Raw genomic sequence first — 24,015 nt, 5'->3', positions numbered from 1 at the left:
TGTATCGATATTATATCGTATCGTGACAAAACCCGCGATTTACACCCCTAGTGAGCACCACTCTAACAATTTCTTTAGCCGCATGGAAGGTGGGGCGGAGTGTTATTCGTCAACCGTTTTCTTGTCTTATATGATACAGACTAACTTTGGGGTGTGAAAAAATAGGTGTTTTTTTTTTCCTCAGATTTCGGCCCCTACTTTGCAACCACTGGTCCGAGGCCTGGTATCAGTCTGTGGGCCACTCTGTAACAGGCTGTAGAGAATTTCTTTAAAAAATTCACACTTGGTTTGAACACACCAAGAGGACAAAAAATTGTTAGGTGTCAATTGTAGCATTTGACAGCAAATGTTTTATTCTGCTGAGAGGAGAAAGAGTCATCTTGCAGCATAGCTAATAAGGGAACATAACTTGTATGTTAAAGTTAAAGTCCTAATGATCGTCATACACACATCTGGGTGTGGTGAAATTTGCCCTCTGCATTTAACCCATCCCCGTGTGATTTTGATTCATCCCCTGGGGGAAAGGGGAGCAGGGAGCCTTGGTTGACCTCGGGAATCATTTGGCGATTAACCCCCCAATTCCAACCCTTAATGCTGAGTGCCAAACAGCGAGGCAATGGGTCCCATTTTTTATAGTCTTTGGAACAACCTGGCCGGGGTTTGAACCCACAACCTTCCAGTCTCAGGGCGGACACTCTAGCAGTAGGCCACTAAGCTGTGTAGACAAACAGATGTTTGTCTCTGCTCATGTGCGGTTTAATTTAATTACCGTATTTTCCGGACTATGAGGCGCACTTAAAAACTTAAAATTTACTCAAAAAAACACAGTGCGCCTTATAATGCAGAGCGCTTTATATATGGATCAATTGATGAATTTGTTGATCCATACTGGTTGTACACAGCGCTCTGCCAGAATGTTTCAGTACGTTTTAGTACGACTAGTAAATTACATCACTGAATAGCTGTTGTAGCCGTGAGGCTATTTCATTTCAAATAGGCTGTTCCATTAATGTTTTCGAGTACGTTTACGGATCAATATCCAATGGAATCATAAATAAGCAGCACCAATGTGTTAAATCAGTCTTTAGTCAGTTCCGATCACTTTTATGGGCGAAAGTTTGAGAAATGTGATTGTTTATATGGGCTGCCATGGCCCTTTCCTGAGGCTTATGGGAGTCTGCAAGCTGAGGCTCATGGGAGTTTGCGGGTGGCTAATGCTATAATGATAGCTGCTATACGCACGAGGCTATTTCATTTAAAAATAGGCTGCTCTGTTAATGTTTCGAGTAAATTTACGGATCGATATGGAAGGGAAACATAAGTAAGCAGTTCCAATGTGTTAGATCAAACTTTAATCTGCTCTGCCCTCCACTCACCCACCTGGAGAGAAGGGACTCTATGTGAGATTGCAGTTTGTGGACTTCACTTCTGCCTTCAACACCATTGTGCCACAACGTCTCATCAGCAAACTTGACAAGCTGGGCCTCAGTACCTACCTCTGCAACTGGCTACTGGACTTCCTCTGTCAGAGGCCACAGGTGGTACGTGTTGGCGACAAAATCTCCGCCAGCATCACGCTGGGGACAGGGGCCCCCCAAGGCTGCGTGCTCAGTCTGCTGCTCTTCACCCTCCTGACGCATGACTGCACTGCAACCTACAGCGACAACCGCATAGTGAAGTTTGCTGACGACACGACTCTGGTGGGTCTCATCACCAAGGAAGACCTTCTGACCACGTGGTGCAGGGACAACAACCTCCTGCTGAACGTCGACAAGACCAAGGAGATTGTTGTTGACTTCCGGAAGGGTCACACCCAACACCTGCTGCTGACCATCGACGGTGCTGTGGTGGAGAGAGTGAGCAGTGCCAGGTTCCTGGGGGTGCACATCAGTGAGGATCTCTCCTGGTCCACCAACATAGCATCACTGGCGAAGAAGGCCCAGCGCTGCCTGTACTTCCCGCGGAAACTCAGGCGAGCGAGCGCTCCTTCGGCCATCATGACTACATTTTACCGTGGCACCATTGAGAGCGTCCTCTCCAGCTGTATTGCTGTTTAGGGTGGCAGCTGCACTGACTACAACTTGAAGGCCCTGCAGTGCATAGTGAACACGGCTGCTAAGATTATTGGTGCTTCACTCCCCTTCTTGAAGGACATTTACACCTCCCATCTCACCCGCAAGGTGACCACGATTGTGAGTGATGTCAGTCACCCCGCTCACTCTTTGTTTGATCTTCTGCCCTCTGGGAAGAGGTACAGGAGCCTGCGCTCCCGCACCACAAGACTCACCAACAGCTTCATACTCCAGGCTGTTAGGATCCTGAACTCGCTCCCCCTTTCTGCGTAGCGTCCTGTACTTTGCGCTATGCTTACTGTCTGCTGTATGCACACTGGCTCAGTTTTGCTCCTCTTATTTATTGGGTTATTTGTTTTTTTATTTATTCATCACTCATATTATTTATTTTTTAATCAATTAGTTATTGTTTGTGCCTTCTTGTTTTTATTTTGTGTCGTCTACTTGTATGTCTATCGTGTACTATGTCTCGTCACCGTGGGATAGAGGAAACGGAATTTCGGTTTCTTTGTGTGTCTTGACATATGAAGGGATTGACAATAAAGCTGACTTTGACTTTGATAATGGCCCTCTGAAGGAAACTATGATTATGATGCGGCCCTCGACAAAAATGAGTTTGACATCACTGATGTACCGTTTTCTTTCCATGTATAATGTGCCCCCATGTATAATACGCACCCTAAAAATGGCATGTCAATACTGGAAAAAAGCCTGTACACATGTATAATACGCACCCCAATTTTATTTTTATTTATTAATTATTTTTTTTAAGTCCCAATGATCGTCACACACGCATCTGGGTGTGGTGAAATTTGTCCTCTGCATTTGACCCATCCCCGTGTGATTTTGATCCATCCCGTGGAGGAGAGGGGAGCAGCGGCGCCGCGCTCGGGAATCATTTAGTGATCTAACCCTCCAATTCCAACCCTTAATGCTGAGTGCCAAGCAGGGAGGCAATGGATCCCATTTTTATAGTCTTTGGTATGGTCTTAACTAGGCTGGATGTATTTTTTGTGTTGGCGTTGATTTCTCCGACTGCCCGTAAAGGCACCACCGCAATCAGTGTGGTTCAAATGAAAAGTGCGGACATGTGAAAAAGGTGGCTCTGTATGGGAGAGAAGTTGAAGAGGAATAAAAACACCCTTGGAAACCAAAACTTGCCCCTCGTCGTGACTCGGAGCCGCAACAAACGTTTTGGATTTGTGTAGGCTACATTGTGACAGCAAACGAGCAGGTGATCGAGCAAGCGTCTGATACGGGAGCATTGCGGTCGTATGGAGCGTGTTTGAAGTGAATAGCAGAGATGAAAGGAACAAGGCAAAGTGTTGTGAAATAAAATATTACCTGTAATACGCATTTTTTTATTTGCTGATTGAAACTGCAAATTAAACTGTTAATTGAAACTAATAGGTGGAGAACTGAACTCTCGCTCTTTATATAGCTGACGTGTCTTGCGCATCCGTTCTGCGCATCTGTAATGGCGGCCTCCGTATGACGTCCGGTCCGCGATGGAGATTAAAAAACAAACAATATTTGACAATAACACACCATCAAGGATTGCACCATCGCATCAAACGATGTGTCGTCAATTATGGATTTTTTTGACTAAGTGTGTTGGGACAGGATGGCTGAATGCGATGCGCGATTGACAACAAACAAGAAGAAAGGTGATTACAAGTTTTATTTCGGGGGAGATTTGTCATGTCTCGTCCCCAGTTTTGCTATGTGTCTAGGTTGCCATAGTTTCTGTTCGCATCGCCCCTCTCTTCCTGTGTCACCTCAATCGATGTAACGTGTTTTGTATTTAAGTCCTGTCTGCCCCTCGCTCACCGTCGGATCATTGCATGTGTTACTGTCATGATGTCTGTTTGCTTTCTGTTCCTGTCTTTGGTAATGTCTTTTTTGTTCCACGATTTTGTCGGTCAGTCCTGTTGTTGGTTTTGTTTTCTAAAAAAAAAATAATAATAATAAAAAAAAAATTGTACCCATGTATAATGCGCACCCCAGATTTTAGGACAATAAATTCGTTAAATTTTGCGCACTATACACGGAAAAAAACGGTAAATTTTGCGCATTATACATGGCAAAAAACGGTAGGCCAATATCAGCCGTTTGGGTGGAGCCCTCCTGCTTGCGCCGCTAGACAACGAGCAGAGGAAGGGAGCCATTGTGGCGAGCAGGTCGCAGGGCCACGAAGGGAAACACTTCAGTGTTGCGTCACACTGCCCACAAGGTAAACTGTTTACTTCACTGATTAGCGGGAGAAATTACAGATCGGTGGGCAGGAGGGATACAGTGTTGAAAATCGGGAGTCTCGTGCCTAATTCGAGAAAGCTGGCAAGTATGTGGTAGTCTTTGATTAAGTTTCATACCTTCAGACTTCTATCTTTGACGACTTCCTCGACATTCATCTCGGACTGCATGAGCTTTAGCTGGAAGAATAAAGATGAATTAGCATATCCTAATCAGAAACCATGGATATGTGCTAGATTAGATAGAGTGGAAGATTAAAACAAGTACTTTGGTCTGCTCCTTCCTGAGCTGTTTGATGAGTGCTATGTCGGCATTGTTCTTCAGTCTTGCCTCCCGCAGTTGCCCTACAACCTCGGAGGTGTGCGTGATGCATGCCTTGATGGCTTTGTCCCGGCTGAGATGGGCCTCTATCATCTGTGTTTCAAGAACATTTGTTAGGGTTGATAGATTAGTTTGATCCTATGCTTATGTTGGAATGTAACCTGTAATAATTAACCAAATGTGTCCGGTCTTAACAAAAGTAGTAGAACAAAGTACTAAGATCTTTTGAATTGATTGACCAGCTGCAGAGGAAGCAATCAAAGTTGTTCTGTTTACACAACGTCGTAAAACACCGCTGCTATGCTTTGACCAGAGGCCAGCGGCTTTAACCCCATCCTGTTCACTCTCACGCCCACTCTCATCCCCACCCTGTTTCTCTCAATAAAAATGCTCTTGCAAGAGGCTTGAGTCCGACTTCGTTTGATCATCGCTGTATGCACAGTGACGAACGAGCTCTCCACTTGCAAGTGTTCAAAAGGCATACTGTCTCCCGTGTGGTTCTTGCAAAGTAAGTTCAAGTGAGCACCACTCTAACATTTTGGTGCCGTGACCCGGATCCCTCACATACCCACTGCTGGTGGACGGAGGACGACGTGCTGCATTGTCGACAAGCCAGCGTCCATTAGGAGGACCTGGAAAAGAAAGACCTGGGAAGAAAATTCTTGGCTGGGCCAGCATCTTAGGTCTGCCTTCGTCTGACAACAGTGGATTGACGGGATCCGGAAGTGCAAAGAACCAGGGGACAAGTAAGTAAAAGCCCTAAAGTAAAGTTGTGGTGAAACGCGTAAAAGTAAAAGTGCACAGGAAAATTTACAAGTAAATAGGCAGGACGGAAGATCTTAAGTCTTGTGAAAAGAGGGGGTGTTGGAGAGTCCCCCTCCGGATGAAGTGGCTCTTTTGGAGCAGTGGTTCTCAAACTGTTTTATATATTTTTGTAAAATCTCACGTACCCACTAGAGCAGTGGTCCCCAACCACCGGGCCGCAGACCGGTACCGGTCCGTGGGTCACTTGGTACCGGGCCGCCAAGCCGCACAGATTTTTTTTTTTTAATCGACGATCAATTAATTCAAGTCAAGACACTCGTCCCGGTCACGTGACATGTTTCCCCAGTCAAGCCCGCAAAGCTAATATGTGGCGACAGGCTAACTAACCAGGCAATGAAGCATTCAAAACTGCTTCAACACATGAAGACCAAGCATCCTGCAATAAAAGACAAACCTTAATCACTTCGGGTGTCATTGTCTTCGATTACGTCTAGATGGGACCGCAGTGGCGTAGCCAGGAATTTTTCCAGTAGGAGCGCGCGCCCACAGGAAACTTCACCCACGCCGTTCGCTGATCGCTAAAACAACATCCGGGTCCGGGAGGCAAACAGTGAATGGATAACATCGCGCACATAGAATAGCGCAAGCACATTCGCGCAAGACCGAAAGAAAAAAATGGCATGAAAATGAAGAATCGAAAAAGCTCGATTTTTTTCAACCGGCTTGGCTACGCCACTGTGGGACCGGCTTGTTTCTGAGAAACAAACTCAGTGCTCCCACTAATTCAACGTAATGGTGAGCTTCATTTTTGTCATTTGTACTTGTTTGTATGTCTGTTCTGCTCTGAAACTTGTCTGTTTGACTGTATTATATTGGTTTATATTGCGTTTGATAGATAGACTTTGAAGGCGATGTCTAGCAGGAAGTCGGCCGCCGGCCATTTTGTTTTAATCACAACAAGCCGTGTGCAGCTAGTGCTAGTCAAGTGTTCATCCATGGTCATCCTTGTTTCTGTTTGTGCCTTCGACATCATCGTCTGTAAGTTTCCATTTATACTTTAAAGCTCTATCATATTTTCGTATTATTTATGAGGAGTCTTTATTGTAAGTATGAATGTTTATGTCGTATTTTTTCTGTATTGCTTTTCAGTTTTACTCCATGTTTTGGGAGAACACTGCAATAAAAAGGAGCTTTGGAAGCTATACCCTAACTCAGTGTCTACGTTAGCAGGAGTTAGGCTTACTGCTGAATTGGTGTTAAAAACACACACAAGGAGAGCAGGAAAGTAAAAAGACGATACGCAGCTGGCAAGACAATACACAGCAGCAGACTACATGAACATGGACAACGAACAGAATAAAGATACTACAACAAAAGGCTTCAAGTCATCTCAAAGTGGATCGTCGGTCAGTCGTAAAAGCTCTAGCTCAACCAAATCATCAGTCAGCGCTGCTGCTGCAAAGGCAAGAGCCAAAGCAAAGGCTGCTCGTGCACGTGCAGCATTTGCAGAGTGTGAAATCAGTATCAAGGTGAAAAAAGCAAGACTAGAATCCAGCCTCGATGCCTTGCAGTTGGAAAGAGAAGCTGCAGCTGCTAATGCCCAGGCAGAAGTTTTAGAGGCAGCAGCAGAGATAGAGGAGGAGGAGCTCCGTAGCAAAAAGAGCTTCCCTGTCGTGGAGCAAGACACACAAGAACGCGTAAGCGAATATGTTCGTGACCAAACTACACATTTTGACAAGCTCCCTGAACCTGTAGTCTTCTCAGAGACCGCAGAGCGATCTATTGAGCCTCACCTTAACGCGCCAACACCATATGTTCACAAAGAAGAAGAATATGTTATGAAAGATTCTTGGCCAGCCCCACCTCAACTTCAACAGAGACCAATATCACTTCAGAGTTCTCAGGCAATACATTCTAAATCATCAGTCCAACCGCACACCCAAGAGAATTTCCAAGTCAAAAGAGAGACAGACACTTACAACACCAATCCCACATCCAAGCTAACTTTCCCAAAGTACTCTGACACATCTCACATGTACCGAACCAGTCCAGAGTCTTCAGTTATGATGGACATGGCAAAGTACCTGGCACGCAAAGAACTTGTTTGGACGGGCCTATCAAACTTTGATGATCGTCCTGAATTGTACAGAGCATGGAAGTCCTCCTTCTTCAACACGATCAAAGATTTGGATCTGACAGCTAGTGAACAGTTGGATCTGCTTTCAAAATGGCTTGGAAAAGAATCATCTGAACACGTGAGACGTCTGAGAGCAGTCAACATTGGCAACCCAAATGCAGCTCTACAAACAGCTTGGGACAGACTTGATGAATGGCGCTCCAGAAGTCATTGAAAATGCGCTTTTCGCAAAGCTCGACAACTTTCCTAGAATCTCGAATAAGGACAGCCAAAAATTAAGGGAACTTGGAGACCTTTTAAAAGAGTTATTGTCAGCAAAAGAAGATGGATACCTGTCAGGCTTGGCATTCTTGGACACTGCTCGTGGCATAAAACCAATTGTGGAAAAATTGCCATTCAACCCGCAAGAGAAATGGGATCTCAGGGATCAATGTACAAGCAAGAAGGCCAGTTACTCGCCTTTTTCTTACTTCCCCTCTTTTATCTGCTACCAAGCTAAAACAAGGAATGATCCCAGCTTTACCCTTCCTGGAAACAACCTAACATTTGAAAGAGCAATGCCAAAACATAAAGCTCCTAGAACAGTGGTTTCAGTGCACAAGACCAAAGTTTCTACTGATGTTACACAAGATGAAACAGCTTCCGAAGAGGATGTGTCGAAGCAATGTTCAATCCATAAAAGGCCCCACCCTTTAAAGAAATGTCGGGGCTTCAGGCTAAAAACTCTCGCAGACAGAAAAGCATACTTAAAGGAACAAGGCATTTGTTTCAAATGTTGCTCATCATCCTCCCACCCAGCTCGTGATTGCAAAGCACACCTGAAATGTGACGAGTGTGGCAGTGAAAAATCATATAACGGCTTTTCACCCTGGTCCACCACAATGGGCAGCTAGAGTCTCAAATTCCCCGAAGAATGATGGCGGGGAGTCAGAGTTGGAGGAAACCACGAAAACTCCAGTCGTAAGTTCTCTGTGCACCAAAGTGTGCGGCGATCATCTCAAAGCAAAGTCGTGCTCAAAGATCTGTCTCGTTAAAGTATATCCAGACAATCAACCAGAGAAAGCGGAAAAAATGTATGCCATGCTCGATGACCAGAGCAACAGATCTCTAGCTCGGTCACAGTTTTTTGACATCTTCAAAATCGAGACAGACGCATACCCTTACACCCTCAAAACATGTGCTGGCTTAGCCACAGTCTCTGGCAGGAAAGCGACCGGCTACCATATTGAAGCAGTTAATGGTGGTGTTAACTTGTCGCAGCCAGAACTCACAGAATGTGACGATTTACCAGACAATCGTGATGAAATACCAACTTCAGAGGCTGCTCTCCACCATCCCCATTTAAAAAGTATTGCCAACAAAATCCCAGCCTTGGACGACAATGCCCAGATCCTTCTTCTGCTGAATAGGGACATTCTTCGCATTCATAAAGTGAGGCAGCAGATTAATGGTCCTGGAGATACTCCTTTTGCGCAAAGACTTGATTTTGGATGGGTGCTGGTGGGTGACGTGTGTTTGGGAAAAGTCCACAAGCCTATCATTCACAGCTACAAAACAAATGTACTAGAAGATGGAAGACCTTCGCTGTTCAGGCCATGCATGAGCCACATCAATCTCAAGCTGGTTGGCACCTCTCCCTTTCAAGACACCCAGACCTCCCTTATCAAACAACCGAGAGCAAGCTATGACTCGCCTTTCATCTCTGAAACGCACTCTGGAACGGAAGCCAAAGATGAAAGAACAGTTTGTCACCTTTATGCAAACAATCTTTGACAACAACCACGCTGAACCAGCACCTCCGCTACAAAAAGGAAGAGAATGTTGGTACTTACCAATGTTCGGAGTCTACCATCCCAGAAAACCTGGACAAATCAGAGTTGTGTTTGATTCTAGTGCACAATCCAATGGCCTCTCACTCAACAATGTCCTGCTCACCGGGCCAGACCTGAATAACAGTCTCATTGGAGTTCTCATTCGCTTCAGGAGGGAGAAAATAGCTGTTATGGCAGACATCGAACAGATGTTCCATTGTTTTGTCGTAAGAGAGGACCACCGAGATTACTTGCGCTTCCTCTGGTCCCGAGAGAACAACCCCAGCAAAGACATTGTCGAATACCGGATGAGGGTACATGTATTTGGCAATAGCCCTTCCGCAGCTGTGGCCACCTATTGTCTCAGAAGAGCAGCCCAGCAGGGAGAACAGCAGTACGGGTCAGACACCAGACACTTTGTGGAGCGAGATTTTTATGTTGACGATGGCCTGGTCTCAACACCCACCGAAGAGGAAGCAATTGCTCTGCTGCAAAAGACTCAAGCTTCTCTGTCGGAGTCAAACTTGAGACTCCACAAGATCACGTCTAACAGTGTTAGAGTCCTGAAAGCATTTCCAGCAAGGGATCATGCGAAAGACATTAAAGATCTCTATCTCGGAACAGAAACGGCGCCCACACAAAGAAGTCTTGGTTTGAGCTGGGAAATCAAAATAGTTACTTTCACCTTCACCAAGTGTCAGTCAATGACAAGCCATTCACACGTCGTGGGATTCTTTCTACAATAAACAGTCTTTTCGACCCGCTTGGCTTCGTTGCTCCTGTGACCATTCAAGGAAAGTCACTATTGAGAGAGCTTACTCTTGAAGGAACTGAATGGGACGTTCTTCTTCCCCAAGACAAACTTAAAGTGTGGGAAACGTGGAGAGATTCTCGACAGGAATTGCAACATCTTCACATTCCTTGTGCTTATACCACCACTTCTCCTTCCAAGGCAAAGCAAAAGGAGATCTGCATCTTCTCTGATGCCTCTACAAAAGCTATTGGTGCTGTCGCATACCTCAGAACAACTAACGAGGATGGCCAGATCCACGTGGGTTTCATGTTTGGAAAAGCCAAACTTTCTCCTCCCAGCGAACCCACCATTCCCAGACTGGAACTTTGTGCGGCAGTGCTAGCTGTAGAAATGGCTGAACTCATCGTTCAAGAGATTGATCTTCCACTTGACGCAGTCACCTTTTATTGTGACAGTAAAGTGGTGCTGGGATATATACATAATCAGTCAAAACGTTTCTATGTGTATGTCCACAACAGAGTTCAAAGGATCTGCACCAGCTCAGTGGCCTAGTGGTAGAGTGTCCGCCCTGAGGCTGGAAGGTTGTGGGTTCAAACCCCGGCCGGGTCATACCAAAGACTATAAAAATGGGACCCATTGCCTCCCTGCTTGGCACTCAGCATTAAGGGTTGGAATTGGGGGGTTAGATCACCAACTGATTCCCGAGCGCGGCACCGCTGCTGCTCACTGCTCCCCTCTCCCCCAGGGGATGGATTAAAATCACACGGGGATGGGTTAAATGCAGAGGACAAATTTCACCACACCCAGGTGTGTGTGTGACGATCATTGGGACTTTAATCTTTAATCTTTAATCTAATCCACAGACCCAAAGCAATGGCGGTACGTGCTTACGGAACACAACCCAGCTGACCATGCCTCCAGATCGGTTCAAGCTTCCATCCTCACACAAACCAACTGGTTTACAGGTCCAGCCTTTCTATACAAACCACAAGCAGCCACTGAGCAGTGAGCATCAACAGTCATTTAAAATCTTCGATCCAGACTCAGATGTGGAGATCCGACCACAAGTAACAAGTTGCATGACGGGCCAAAGAGACAAGCGCTTGGATCCAGAGAGATTTGAAAGATTCTCATCTTGGAAGTCCTTGCAAAGAGCGGTGGCAACTCTTCTCCATGTAACTCGTTCTTTTAAGTCAACAAACCAGGATGTCACTATGTTCTGGATGGCATCAGTGTTCAAAGCCTCAGAGTGTCGATGAGTTGTTAAAGTCATCTGAAGTCATCCTTTGTGCTGTACAAAGAGCCTGCTTTTCTGAAAAATATGACTCCCTCTCCAAGGGGCAAGACGTTAACAAGAAAAGTTCATTGTCAAAACTAAATCCTGTTATAGGCCCAGATGGTTTGTTGAGGATTGGAGGGAGACTGAAGCTGGCAGATCTCAGCGATGCTGAAAAACATCCAATCATTCTGCCAGGTAAACATCATGTGTCCACATTGCTCATAAGACATCATCACGAACGAGTTGAACACTAAGGCCGAAGTTTCACAGAGGGCGCTGTACGAGCCGCTGGCATTTGGTTGATTGGTGGTAAGAGACGCATAAGCAGTATTTTACATGGATGTGTCACCTGTCTTAAACTTCGTGGAAGAAGAGAGAGGCAGAAAATGTTGGACCTTCCCCAAGAACGGTTGAGCACTTCACCTCCCTTTACATACACTGGTGTGGATGTCTTCGATCCCTGGTTTGTGACAGCAAGGCGCACAAGAGGAGGCTTAGCTCAAAGTAAACGATGGGCTGTTCTGTTCACATGTACCCGCGCCGTCCATATAGAGGTGATTGAGTCCATGGATACTTCCTCCTTCATCAACTCCCTGAGAAGGTTCTTTGCAATCCGTGGCCCTTCTCAACAGCTACACTCAGACCGTGGAACCAACTTCATTGGTGCTTGTAAAGAGCTGGAGTTTGAGAAAGTTCTGAAGGAATAAGAGGTCCAAACATACACCAACAGTCAAGGTTGTTCATGGCATTTCAATCCACCACACTCCTCACACATGGGCGGTGCGTGGGAACGCATGATCGGAGTCGCAAGGAGGATTTTGGATTCAATGCTGAGGCGTACTTACTCCTCAAGTTTGACCCATGAAGTCCTGTGCACTTTTATGGCAGAGGTGACAGCCATTATCAACTCTAGACCGCTTGTTTCTATTTCATCTGATCCAGATGCTCCTCAGATGCTCCTCAGATACTCACACCGGCAATGCTCTTTACTAACATGCAAAGTATTCTACCTCCATCTGGGAAGTTCACCGGCAAAGACTCATTCAAGCAGCAGTGGCGCCAGGTACAAAGGTTGGCTGATCAATTCTGGAGTCGCTGGAAGCGCGAATACCTGCACACTCTGCAAGTGCGACACAAATGGCAGGAATCGAGACCTAACATTGAAGATGGGGATGTCGTTATGTTGAAGGACAGTAAAACGTGTTGTAACGACTGGCCCATGGCCCTTGTGACTAAGACCTTTCCTGGACGTGATGGAATAGTTTGCAAGGTCGAGATGAGAGTTGTTAAAGATGGATCCGTGGAGGAGTTCTTTAGACCAGTTACAGAGATTATTCTGCTTCCGAAAAGGCAGGACTGAAACGTTTAACTGTAGGATGTTTTAGTTCAATGTGTGGCATCTTGTCAGATACCAGGCGGGGAGTGTTCTGCCCTGAAACTTGTCTGTTTGACTGTATTATATTGGTTTATATTGCGTTTGATAGATACTAGACTTTTATTTTGAAGGCAATGTCTACCAGGACTCCATGTTTTGGGAGAACACTGCAATAAAAAGGAGCGTTGGAAGCTATACTCTGACTCAGTGTCTACCTTAGCAGGAGTTAGGCTTACTGCTGAATTGGTGTTAGAAACACACACAAGGAGAGCAGGAAAATGTCAGTCGTATCATTTTATTTCATCGTATTTATATATTTATTATAAATGTATTATTTATTTATTTATATGAATGTATTATTTATTTATATAAATGCCGGTCGGCGAAAATATTTCTGACATGTAACCGGTCCGTGGCGTCAAAAAGTTGGGGACCACTGCACTAGAGTACCTCCGTGTACCCCCATTTCACAACCACTGTTCTAAAAAGTACTACTTCGCGTTGGCAGGGCTGGGTAACAGGACTGTTGTCTTTAGTTCCCAGGGAAGGAGGGAGTGTTGTAGAGCAGTGGTCCCCAACCTTTTTTGCGCCACGGACCGGTAACATGTCAGAAATATTTTCACGGACCGGCATTTATATAAATAAATAATACATTTATAATAAATATATAAATACGATGAAATAAAATGATACGACTGACATAAAAACAAGTACAAATGACACAAATAAAACTCACCATTACGTTGAATTAGTGGGAGCACTGAGTTTGTTTCTCAGAAACGAGCCAGTCCCATCTAGACGTAATCGGAGACTATGACACCCGAAGTGATTAAGGTTTGTCTTTTATTGCAGGATGCTTGGTCTTCATGTGTTGAAGCAGTTTTGAATGCTTCATTGCCTGGTTAGTTACATATTAGCTTTGCGGGCTCGACTGGGGAAACATGTCACGTGACCGGGACGAGTGTCTTGACCTGAATTAATTGATCGTCGATAATTATTATTTTTTTCTGTGCGGCTTGGCGGCCCGGTACCAAGTGACCCACGGACCGGTACCGGTCCGCGGCCCGGTGGTTGGGGACCACTGTTGTAGAGTCCCCCTCCGGAAGAAGCAGCTCTTTTTTTTACAGAGGACTTCGCGTAGGCAGGGATAAAAAACTTGTGTGGTTGAGAGAGTGACTGGTAGGATAAATTGACTAAAGAGCAGTACTAGCAAATAACACAGGCAAGACATTTGTTGAAAGGTCAATTTAAACCTGCATTGAGGATCCTCAAAGAAAAAAAACTTGAAAAAAAATTGTCAAAACTAAAATACCAAATTAAGATGGGAAATAAAAACGGTAAATCTCTAGCTCTTGAAGGAGATGAGAAGTACATGACGAGTAGATTTTCTAATTGTATGGAATACATGCTGAAGTGGAAAAAAACGAATGCAGTACAGGAAAAGTTGAAAGTTCAAATGTGGAACGTAGTGGTAGAACCTTTGGAGGAGAGTGTGGCTAGGAAGCCAAAAGGATTGAGAAAGGAAAGAAAAGAGAGAGAATTGAAATGTGCTGGAGTGTGGTTGAAACTTCACAAGAGAGAAAAGAACAAATTCAAAAACAAAACTGTTGGAAAAATGTATATATATGTTATCATGCGTTCTCTTTTTGTTTCTTTATTACCATATTACGATAAATAGTTTACCGTTATATTAGTACGAATATATGCTTGTTGTTCTGCTTTGCTGTTCTTATGTTCACCACAGAAAAGGTGTGAGGTTATATCTTGGTCGGCGGGATGCAGCTGCAGAGAACACAATGTCCTGCAACAGCATTGTGTCTATCAATCATCTTTCTTGGTCAAGTGGCTGTCACCGCACTTCACACCCTCAAGAAATGGAGCGCTAGGAGCGCCCCTGGCTTCCTGCTGATGTGGTTGCTTGAACCCACTGAACTTGCTGAACTCTGTGTGCTTCTTCCTATATCGCCATATAAGTATATCATCTGCCGTTTTTTACGTTTACCAAAGCAGAAGCCTTTGCGCTTCCCCTTTCCCTTAGCGGTTTCTGCTACACGTGTGGGTAGGGCGAACCCCAAATAAAAAGACGAAGGATGCAGACAGACTTTAGTGTAGTTTGGGCATTGTAACCTGTCTGTACTGCACTCCTTGCGCAAGCTGCGACTCAAATATTCTGCCTCACTTGTGGTTTGTCTGCTGATGCTTTTCTCTTAACATTTATACAGTCGGTGAATAAAAACCTGACAGAAATATAGAAAGATGAAAAATGATGAGGTCACAAATGTTTGTCAGACCAGAACACAATAAGGCCCCAGAGCACAGGCGCAAGGCCGCAGCTCAAGGCGTGGCTCAAGCAAAGCGGCAAGAGGAGCTTCCGCTCCTATGCAAATCATGTATCCAAATTTAGAAGACCTGAAGCCTCCCCCATATGACAGCAAAACATGTCATTGTCAGATTATTAGAACATTTTCTAGATTATTAGAACTCCTGTACATGCAAGACATATGACAATGCTGATTGTATACCCAATGACAAATGACCAGGGATCAAATTATGTGTGCACACTAAAGTTAAAATTTGCGAATCAAGTGGTAAAGAAATGCAAATTGCTTCTAAAAGATAAATAAAGAATTAGTATGTGCTGTCCTCGCGTGCGTGGGCGGGGCCAGCTTCATGATCGACTGCAGGAAATGGCCAGCTTGTGACAAATCATTGGTGCCGGGCCCCCACCTTTCGTGCGCGAGAGCTGTGCATGTGTGTGCCTATGTGTTAAAATTATGAAATTGGCTAAACTTTTAGTGCAAAGAAATTTGTTAGACTTTGGTCTATTTAATTTGCATTGTAAAACAGAAAAAAATTTGAAAAATAAAAATGAGAGGAAAAGAGAGAAATCTGTTAGCGGGCAGAAACTGATCCACACTAGTGCATATTAGTGTCGAGCCCTCATGAGAAATTTGTAGAAGAAAAAAAAAGACAGAACATGCTTTCAGGAATTGGACGAAGCAAAATTGTGAATTTAAGACATTGCAATGCTACATTTAATAGGAATAATTGATTGGTTGTGTTATAACATTGTACAAACTTCTATACGTAAATTAAAACCGAGAGATTGAGTTCTTTAAATCTAAGAAAAAATTCAGATTAATTTGCCAGCAGTTTGTTGTGTTGAGTTTTTTTTCTTTTTGATTGGTGGATTGTTCTATCAGGAACCTTAGGTAAAATCAGGATAAGGGTCATGAGTTGAGTATGATATATGAATGTTGTGTGGAGAACTTGGATAAATTGAGACCAATGTGATGGAAAGACTCCTGAATGAAAGAAAAATACAGGTTGAAGTTGTTGGAGACTACTATGGAAAATTAGTAGAGCGACTTTGGAGAAAGAGTGATTTTGAGTAAGTTTGAGTAAAAAATTGCTTTTGGATTGATAATTAACTACTAGGGGTGTAACTAGGGGTGTAACAATACATCGATACACATCGATTAATCGATATAATGCTCTCCGATTTATTGGCATCGATGCTAAACGTAAACATCGATTTATATCGCTGTGTTTGGCCTCGGACATTAGACGCGACTTTATTTTGAAATCCAGTTCATTGTTGCTTGCTTCCTTTTTCCGGGAGCGTGTTGTGTTGTGAGCAGAGCAGGCCCGTGAAAGGGGAGGCGACAACTAGTAAGCGGCTCCTGGCCTGGTGCTACTATGGCTAGTGTCCAAAAAGACGAGCACATTTGCTCCCCTTTAGGCTTAAAGTCATTTGTTTGGAAGCACTTTGGATTCCAAAGAAAAGATGGCTCAACGGACAAGACACGTGCTGTTTGTAAATTCTGCCATGCGGTGATCAAATACCCAAGGAACACCACAAATCTCGCCGCACATTTAAAAAAAAAACACGACATCAAAGTTCAGTGTTAAAGTAAGCACTTTGTATACTACAATACTCTTGTAATTTCCTAAATAAAGAGTTTGCAGTACCTTGTTGATTTTGCACATGAATTGTTAGAAATCAGGATATTGTTCTATATTTTTTATTAAAAAAAAAAAAAAATCGATCGAGGAGCACTATATCGTGATAAATCGTGAATGAATCGCAGCAGGCTTTAAGATATCGGCAAATATCATAGTTCTTTGTATCGATATATCGTATCGTGACAAAACCCGCGATTTACACCCCTAGTAATAATACAACACTTTACGACATGGATTCTCTAATACATTTGGCGTCATACCATTAAGTTAAAATTTTCTCAAGCTTTTCAAACTTTTGCTTGAAGCAATCGGAAGATGATTGAAAAGTGACCAAATAAGCTATGAGGAAGTGGCGTAGCTGTTAAAGGCACGCGCTTATGCGCTTCCCTGGCTAATCAACACTTGTTTGAATGAAAAGGAGGAAGGGAAATTGGCTGGGCTTCCTGAAAAACTGTGGACAAAGGGCCCATCTGATGTAGGACTTTTAACGTCCATTACCCCAGTACAAATCCAACCAAGATCGGACAATCTCCTTTAAAACAGGAGGCAATAAATGGGATAGCCCCTGTCATAAATTGTCTTTGGTTAGGAAGAATCATTAGGAAGTGCTCAAACTCTTCCCGCAAACACTTCTATTTGCCCAGTTCAAAAGGGCAATTAAATTGACTAAAAGAGTTGCAAAAAACAGACGAAGAACAGTCCTTGGCAGAGAGCATGATCAGAGCACTCAAACTGAAAGATGTGTCAAATGCAAATTTACTGCCGCCTGATCTTTCTTCCCCACAGGTCAACAACCGCTCCAAGCCAGGAGACTGGCTGACTACCTGACATAAAGGTAGTCAAAAAGGACAAACTGGGCCAGCCATGGGGGGAGGGACCATTCCAAGTCTTGCTGACTACCACTACTGCACTGAACATTGCTGGAAGACCCAGCTGTTTTCACCTCTTGCCACTGGACGTTACAGAGAGTGCTGTACCCCATTTTCGGAGTGGGGGGAAGTCTGACTACAAAAGGGCCTCGTCGTTTAGGGTGGGGTGTCTCAATGTTGAAGAATGGAATCCATAAGATCCCCACTCTGACTAGGCAATGGGAAATATCTGTGTCTCTGCCATCCTAGTAGCAACGGGGCTCCACATGCCAGGTGGATCCTCTGCTGCGTTGAGGTTGGAGCGTGCTATGGTCTATGGCAGACATGGGCATACTACGGCCCGCGGGCCACATCCAGCCCACGGGGCCGTTTAATCCGGCCCGCCAAACCTGAATAAATTGTATTTTTTTGGAGGGGGGGGTAATTTTCCCTGCAATTACTATGTTTCCCCAGTAGATGGGGAAGCGCCCACCCGCGCATTTACTCCCAGGAGCCATGTCAGAAAGCTCAGTGCACACTCACAAGTGCGTGTGCGTACTCAGTAGTACGTAGTAATTTCATCTATCAGTGCCGAATTTCGAGTGTAGGCTTCGACGTCAATATTCTCGTTTTCAGATACAGTTTTACGCTAATGCCACCCACAAACCTTCCACTGAAATCCTTCCATTAAAATGAGTGGCCCAAAGAAAAGAAAGGTGGACACTGAGTGCCGAATGTTAAAAAAGAGTGGACAATTTGGCTCGACCTGGTGTGTGAGAAGACGTTCAGCCACATCAGTGCTTCTCAAATAGTGGGGCGCGTGACCCTGGGGAACAGGCTTTTTTTTTTTGGCAGTACTAGAATAAAGTGTAATTGCGGGTTTACTACAGCAGGGGGCAGTGGCGCTCTCATTGTTACTTCTGTCACGTTTGCGACAGTGCAACATTTTACGACTTACAAGACAAGTTAGGATTGTCACGGTGGGGAGGGGGGGCGCAAATAGATTTCTTCTTGCTAGGGGGGGGCGTAACAGAAAATAATTGAGAAGCACTGAGCCACATGAACGTTAACAAATCCCGTCACAGATCTAGGTTAACGGACCGACACCTCGGCTCTATCCTAAGAATTACCACAACAAATTTTACTCCAGACTGTGATGCACTAGCAAAAAAGGGAAACCAACAATACTATTGATTTCTTTATTACTTTATTTAGATGTATTCTTTCACTGATTCTTCAAGATGATTTATTTGGTCAGAATGTTTGCCGTTGGATGTGATTTCGCCTCATTAGATAAACATATTTCATAAATCTGACCTGCAGACGCTGAAGTGATAGAAAATGTTATTCATCATAACAGTGTCGTATTTAATAAGAATCACTGATAGTAGTTTTTTGATGAAATATTTTTTTAATGCTGTTAATGCATTTGTTTTCAAAAAGCTTTTTTTAATATCCATGCTTTAGTATCTACTAAAAGTAAAAACCTTTTAACAAGGGAAACTTGGAAAACATGTAGGGATCCAGCCCCCGAGGAAAGGAGTTTGACACCCCTGCTTTAAGCCATCTAGATGTTGTTGGGCCCTGGTGGATGACGAACTCCGGGTGAATGTTGTCACAGCCCGGGGATTTGCCCGGCTTTAGCTTGCTAATGGCCTCACTGAGTTCCTCTGCTGTAAAGGCTCCCGAGAGATTGAAATCGACATTGGCTCCTCTTGAGATGCAAGACACCTCACGTGATATTAGTTGTGCAAAGTCTTTGTCTGCATCCGGGAAGCGGACGTTCTTCAGGAGTTGGGAGGCAATGGAGTCTGCAGTGACTGGGCATCTGTGGGCTGGTGTATTTCTGCCTGTGAGCCGGTTGATAGTCTGCCACACCTTGCGGCTAGAATGGGTGAAGTCGATTAATTCGATGATTTGTGTCCATCTCGCCTTGCGGGTGGCGTCCAGCTTTTGAGCAGTGCTGCTGCCGTTGCGTCCTCCTCTTCTCTGGAGCTGGCTCTCTGGTGTTCCTTCAGGAGGCGGCTACACTCCCCATCCCAGCCTGGGATGTAGTTCCTGTTGTACCCACGCGGGATGGTCTTCTTTGCCGCACGCAGGAGGACCTGGCAGTAGGCTGCATAGGCTGCTTCCACATCTGTGGACTGTGGGTCTGGCAGGCCGGCAGACCTCCTTTCCGTCTCCTCAGTATACGACTCCCAGTTGGCTTTTCGGAAGTTCCATCTCTTCACAGGCTTCCCTGGCACCGGTTCCACCATCACTCCAGGTCCGCGAGGAGGAAGTGCGCCAGATGTTCCGGAGACAAAAGACCAGGAAGGCACCGGGCCCAGACGGCGTGTCACTTTCCTGCTTGAAAGTCTGCGCTGAGCAGCTGGCGCCCACCTTTGCACGGATCTTCAACAGTTCTCTGTGTGAGGTGCCCTCGTGCTTCAAGAGCTCCACCATCGTTCCAGTGGCCAAGAAGCCCGCCATCACAGGTTTGAATGACTACAGACCCGTCGCACTGACATCTGTGGCCATGAAATCGTTCGAGGGGTTAGTGCAGAACCACCTGAAGGAGGTCACGGGCCCCCTGCTTGACCCCCTCCAGTTTGCCTACCGGGCAAACAGGTCAGTGGATGATGCGGTCAACATGGGACTGCACTACATCCTGCACCACCTGGACACCCCAGGACCGTACGCCAGGATCCTCTTCGTGGACTTCAGCTCGGCGTTCAACACCATCGCCCCTGACATCCTCCAACAGAAGCTCATCCAGCTTGCGGTGCCTGCCTCCACCTGTCAGTGGATCACCAGCTTCCTGACCAACAGAAGACAGCGTGTGAGGCTGGGGGGCATCACATCTGACACCCGAACCACCAACACTGGAGCCCCTCAGGGGTGCGTCCTCTCCCCACTGCTCTTCTCTCTCTACACCAGGGGTCCCCAAACTTTTTCCTGTGAGGGCCACATAACCTTTCCCTTCTCCGATGGCGGGCCGGTGTCAGTTTGTAACAGAAAAAGTGTGACGATCGTAGGGGAGCTTAAATTTTTTTATTGTTTTCCAGAAAGCCACACATAACCAAATAACGGTTATTTAATAACCCTTTCCAGGTTCTTTACAGAAAAAAAGTCAGGAAACAAATAATAACACTATTAATGAAATAAATAATAACTAAATAACCCTCTCTGAGTTCTTCACAGAAAAAACAGGAAATAAATAATAACTAAATAACTCTCTCTGGGTTCTTCATAGAAAAAAAAACATGGAACATTAACTTTCTGTTGTGCCATGCACAATCTTAACAGATAAAAGTTCAGCTCAGTTGTCAGAGCAGAACCTCTCTGACACATATGAGCAGTCTCTTAAAGTTCTTGTGTTCCTTCCTTATAATCCTTTTGTAGGTTCTAGCAGGCTTGTAGACACCGCTGTCTTTTTTGTTAAAGTTTGATAGTGCGTCATAGTCTGGGGAAGGTTTGTGGGTGGCTTTAGCGCAAAACTGCATCTGAAAGATCAGCGCGCGAATTACAAGAATGCTGCAGTCATAGCCCACGCTCTAAATTCGGGACTGATACAAATAGAGCGCGAGTGCGCCATGTCCGTACACGCACTTGTGAGTGTGCACCGAGCTTTCTGACACGGCTTCCGGTAGTAAATGCGCAGGCGAGCGCTTCCCCATCTACTGGGGAAACGCAGTCATTGCAGGCAAAATGACCAAAAAAAAAAAAGTTTAATAATACAATTTGTTCAGGGTTGGCGGGCCGGATTAAACGGTCCCGTGGGCCGTATCCGGCCCGCGGGCCGTAGTTTGGTGATCCCTGCTCTACACCAATGATTTCTCCTCAGGTGACTCTCCTGTGAAGCTCCTGAAGTATGCAGACGACACCACTCTCATCGGACTGATCCAGGACGGTGATGAGACTGCGTACAGACAGGAGGTGGAGCGGCTGGTCCACTGGTGCAGTCAAAACCATCTGGAGCTGAACCCGCTCAAGACCGTGGAAATGACAGTGGATTTTAGGCGAGACCCTTCACCACTTTTACCCCTCACTATCCGCAGTAATACTATTCTCTCCACAGACACCTTCAAGTTCCTGGGAACCACAATCTCTTGGGACCTGAAATGGACCAGCCACATAGACTCTGTCCGGAAGAAAGCCCAGCAGAGGCTGTACTTCCTGAGACAGCTCAAGAAGTTCAACGTGCCGCGAGAGCTTCTGAAGACCTTCTACACTGCCATCATCCAGTCTGTCTTCTCCACCTCCATCACTGTCTGGTTTGGATCGGCCTCCAAACAAGACAGGCACAGACTACAACGGACAATCAGAACTGCAGAAAAGATCATTGGAATCAACCTCCCATCTATCCAAGACTTGTACCTGTCCAGGACCAGGAATCGGGCAAGGAACATCTCTACAGACCCTTCTCACCCAGGTTGCAGTCTGTTTGAACTACTCTCCTCCGGACGGCGTTATAGAGCTCGGTACGCCAAAAACATCAGACACAGAGACAGCTTCTTCCCCCAGGCTGTTGCTCTGATGAACTCACACCACTCATAGAGTCTCAGAGAGTCTGCTCTTCACACCTTTGAATTTGTCTACACTGTTTTTGCCATTATTCACATGTCCTGAATGTTGTTAGTCACCTAAATGTTGAACAGAGGGTGGGTTTTTACCGAAGTCAAATTCCTTGTTTGGCACGCTCAAACATGGCGAATAAAAACTCTTGAATCTTGATGGAACTTTGATGATGGAAGGTCGGTGGTGTGAGCGGGGGAACCTGTCAAGAACACGTCTTTCCGGTCTTGGGTCGTTGCTGCGGCAGATGGCGAAGGCCAGGTCCGGGTTGGTGGTGGTGTTCCAGCGTGCAGAGAAGAAGGTTGAGGGTCCCTTGGGGTCGTACAGTAGCAGGGCATCAGTGTTGGAGGCCTATTCGCACAGCGCCACTAGGAGTTGAATGGTTGTACCCCCAGTCTGTGTACTGGCAGTTGAAATCGCCTGCATAGATTGCGGGTGCAGTTACAGATGGGAGTGACGTTGTGGTTAGCTCCGATGGTGGGGGCTTGTAGACGTTGATGACTGAGGTTTCCTGGATTTTAGTAACCAGCCACTCGATGTTTGCTACAGGCTGCCCAGCTTATTCCAGTGCAGACGAACGTTGCCACACCGTGTTGCTTGGTGTTGATGGACCCGGCGAGATGAAACCCAGGAATTTTGAGGATGTTGTTTGTCGTGCAGTGCGTCTCTTGTAGGAGCAGGACCGCGGCCCCATTGGAGTCGGCCAGGTGCCGAAGGACTTCGAGTTTGGCGGTGGTAAGGCCCTCCACATTAACTTGAAGCACCGACAGGCCTCGGTTTTTGACGGACGGGATAGCTGCCCGTCCACCCTTCCTCAGTCTGCCGGCTCTGCGTTTGTTTGGCGACATTAGTTTTGCAAGCGGGACTTGCACCCTGACCTTGCTACTCACGGCCCCCCGGTCAAAATTTAGAACCCAATTCGGCCCGCAAGTCAAAAGGTTTGCCCACCCCTGGTCTATGGGCTCGTCTGAATAGACCAATTCACAATGTCGACCGAGGAAAAAGATGGTCACATGATGAGAACTTTGAGGACTGGTTCTGGGACCCCAGAAACCCACACGGAACCAACACTTGGTACCTGTGTGAGATGTTCACTGTGAGATCCCACACACAGGAGGTATGCTATGTGTGTTCCAAACTCCCCCTTCCTCCACGCAAGTTCACCTGGAGGTCAGAACAATGACTGTCACTGAAACGAAACGCGTAACCTATGTGGGAGGGGTTGGATTTCAACACCGTGCTGTCACAGTCAGTGATGCTACCCCTATCCTGGACTCACAGAAAATAACCTCTGATTGAACTCTTTTGGATTAGTCCCAATGTGACTGTTGAAGGACGATAGATGCCACAAGTGGCGTAAACAAAAAGGCTACCTGGAATAGACTACACGTGTTTCATCCAAGAAAATTAAACCCATAAATGCGTTAACAGCTGCTCTCCAGGAGGACCCTGGATGGGAGCTTTGGACATCATCGCTGAGTGCCAGGATAGGAGAGCCATTTCAAGGCGTCAGGGCTCTCCTACCAACATGGCTGCACCATCGGACGGGACCTACTCCATTGAGAATGGCTCGTGGCTTTGAATAAGAGTTGTTCAATACTGCCCGACAACTTGACACAAGTGTGTGCACCAGCGTGAGTGACCGACCACACCTACAGGATACAACATCATCAGCTGATGACAGCATACAACTCTTCTGAACGTCGACGCAGGACTATTGCTTTGAACCACATTACACCGCCTGGGGTGCGAATGTCCCTGACAGCCACAAAGTGTGGTCCGTTGGAGACAATTTGTTCATGCGCGTTTTCCTTGGATCGGAGTTGGAAAACACTCAACTATCGTTTCCAATCTTTTCTGAATCTCTCTCGCTGCAG

General features: G+C 45.7%; 1 protein-coding gene across 5 annotated transcripts in view; it reads right to left on the bottom strand.

The window, feature by feature from the left end:
- The window catches only part of LOC133171426 (protein MIX23-like), a 75,064-nt gene that overhangs the window by 29,899 nt on the left and 21,150 nt on the right, over positions 1-24,015 (bottom strand). For 3 of the 5 annotated variants that reach the window (XR_009718782.1, XM_061304797.1, XM_061304798.1), the window contains exons 3-4: positions 4,593-4,739; positions 4,445-4,504 (exon numbers count right to left, since the gene is read on the bottom strand). Coding sequence is in view for 4 of the 5 variants with exons in the window: in XM_061304797.1 (XP_061160781.1) it covers positions 4,445-4,504; positions 4,593-4,739 (207 nt within the window). In the remaining variant the exon portion in view is untranslated. Of the gene's footprint in view, positions 1-1,496; positions 1,655-3,836; positions 4,020-4,444; positions 4,505-4,592; positions 4,740-24,015 lie in introns of those variants that run through there. The other 2 variants (XM_061304796.1, XM_061304795.1) reach the window with 2 other exon arrangements.

Source organism: Syngnathus typhle, linkage group LG18 (genome assembly GCF_033458585.1).
Source record: "Syngnathus typhle isolate RoL2023-S1 ecotype Sweden linkage group LG18, RoL_Styp_1.0, whole genome shotgun sequence".
Lineage (NCBI taxonomy): Eukaryota > Metazoa > Chordata > Actinopteri > Syngnathiformes > Syngnathidae > Syngnathus > Syngnathus typhle.
The sequence above is the reverse complement of the archived record's forward strand: the minus strand, read 5'-3'. Positions and strand labels throughout refer to the sequence as shown.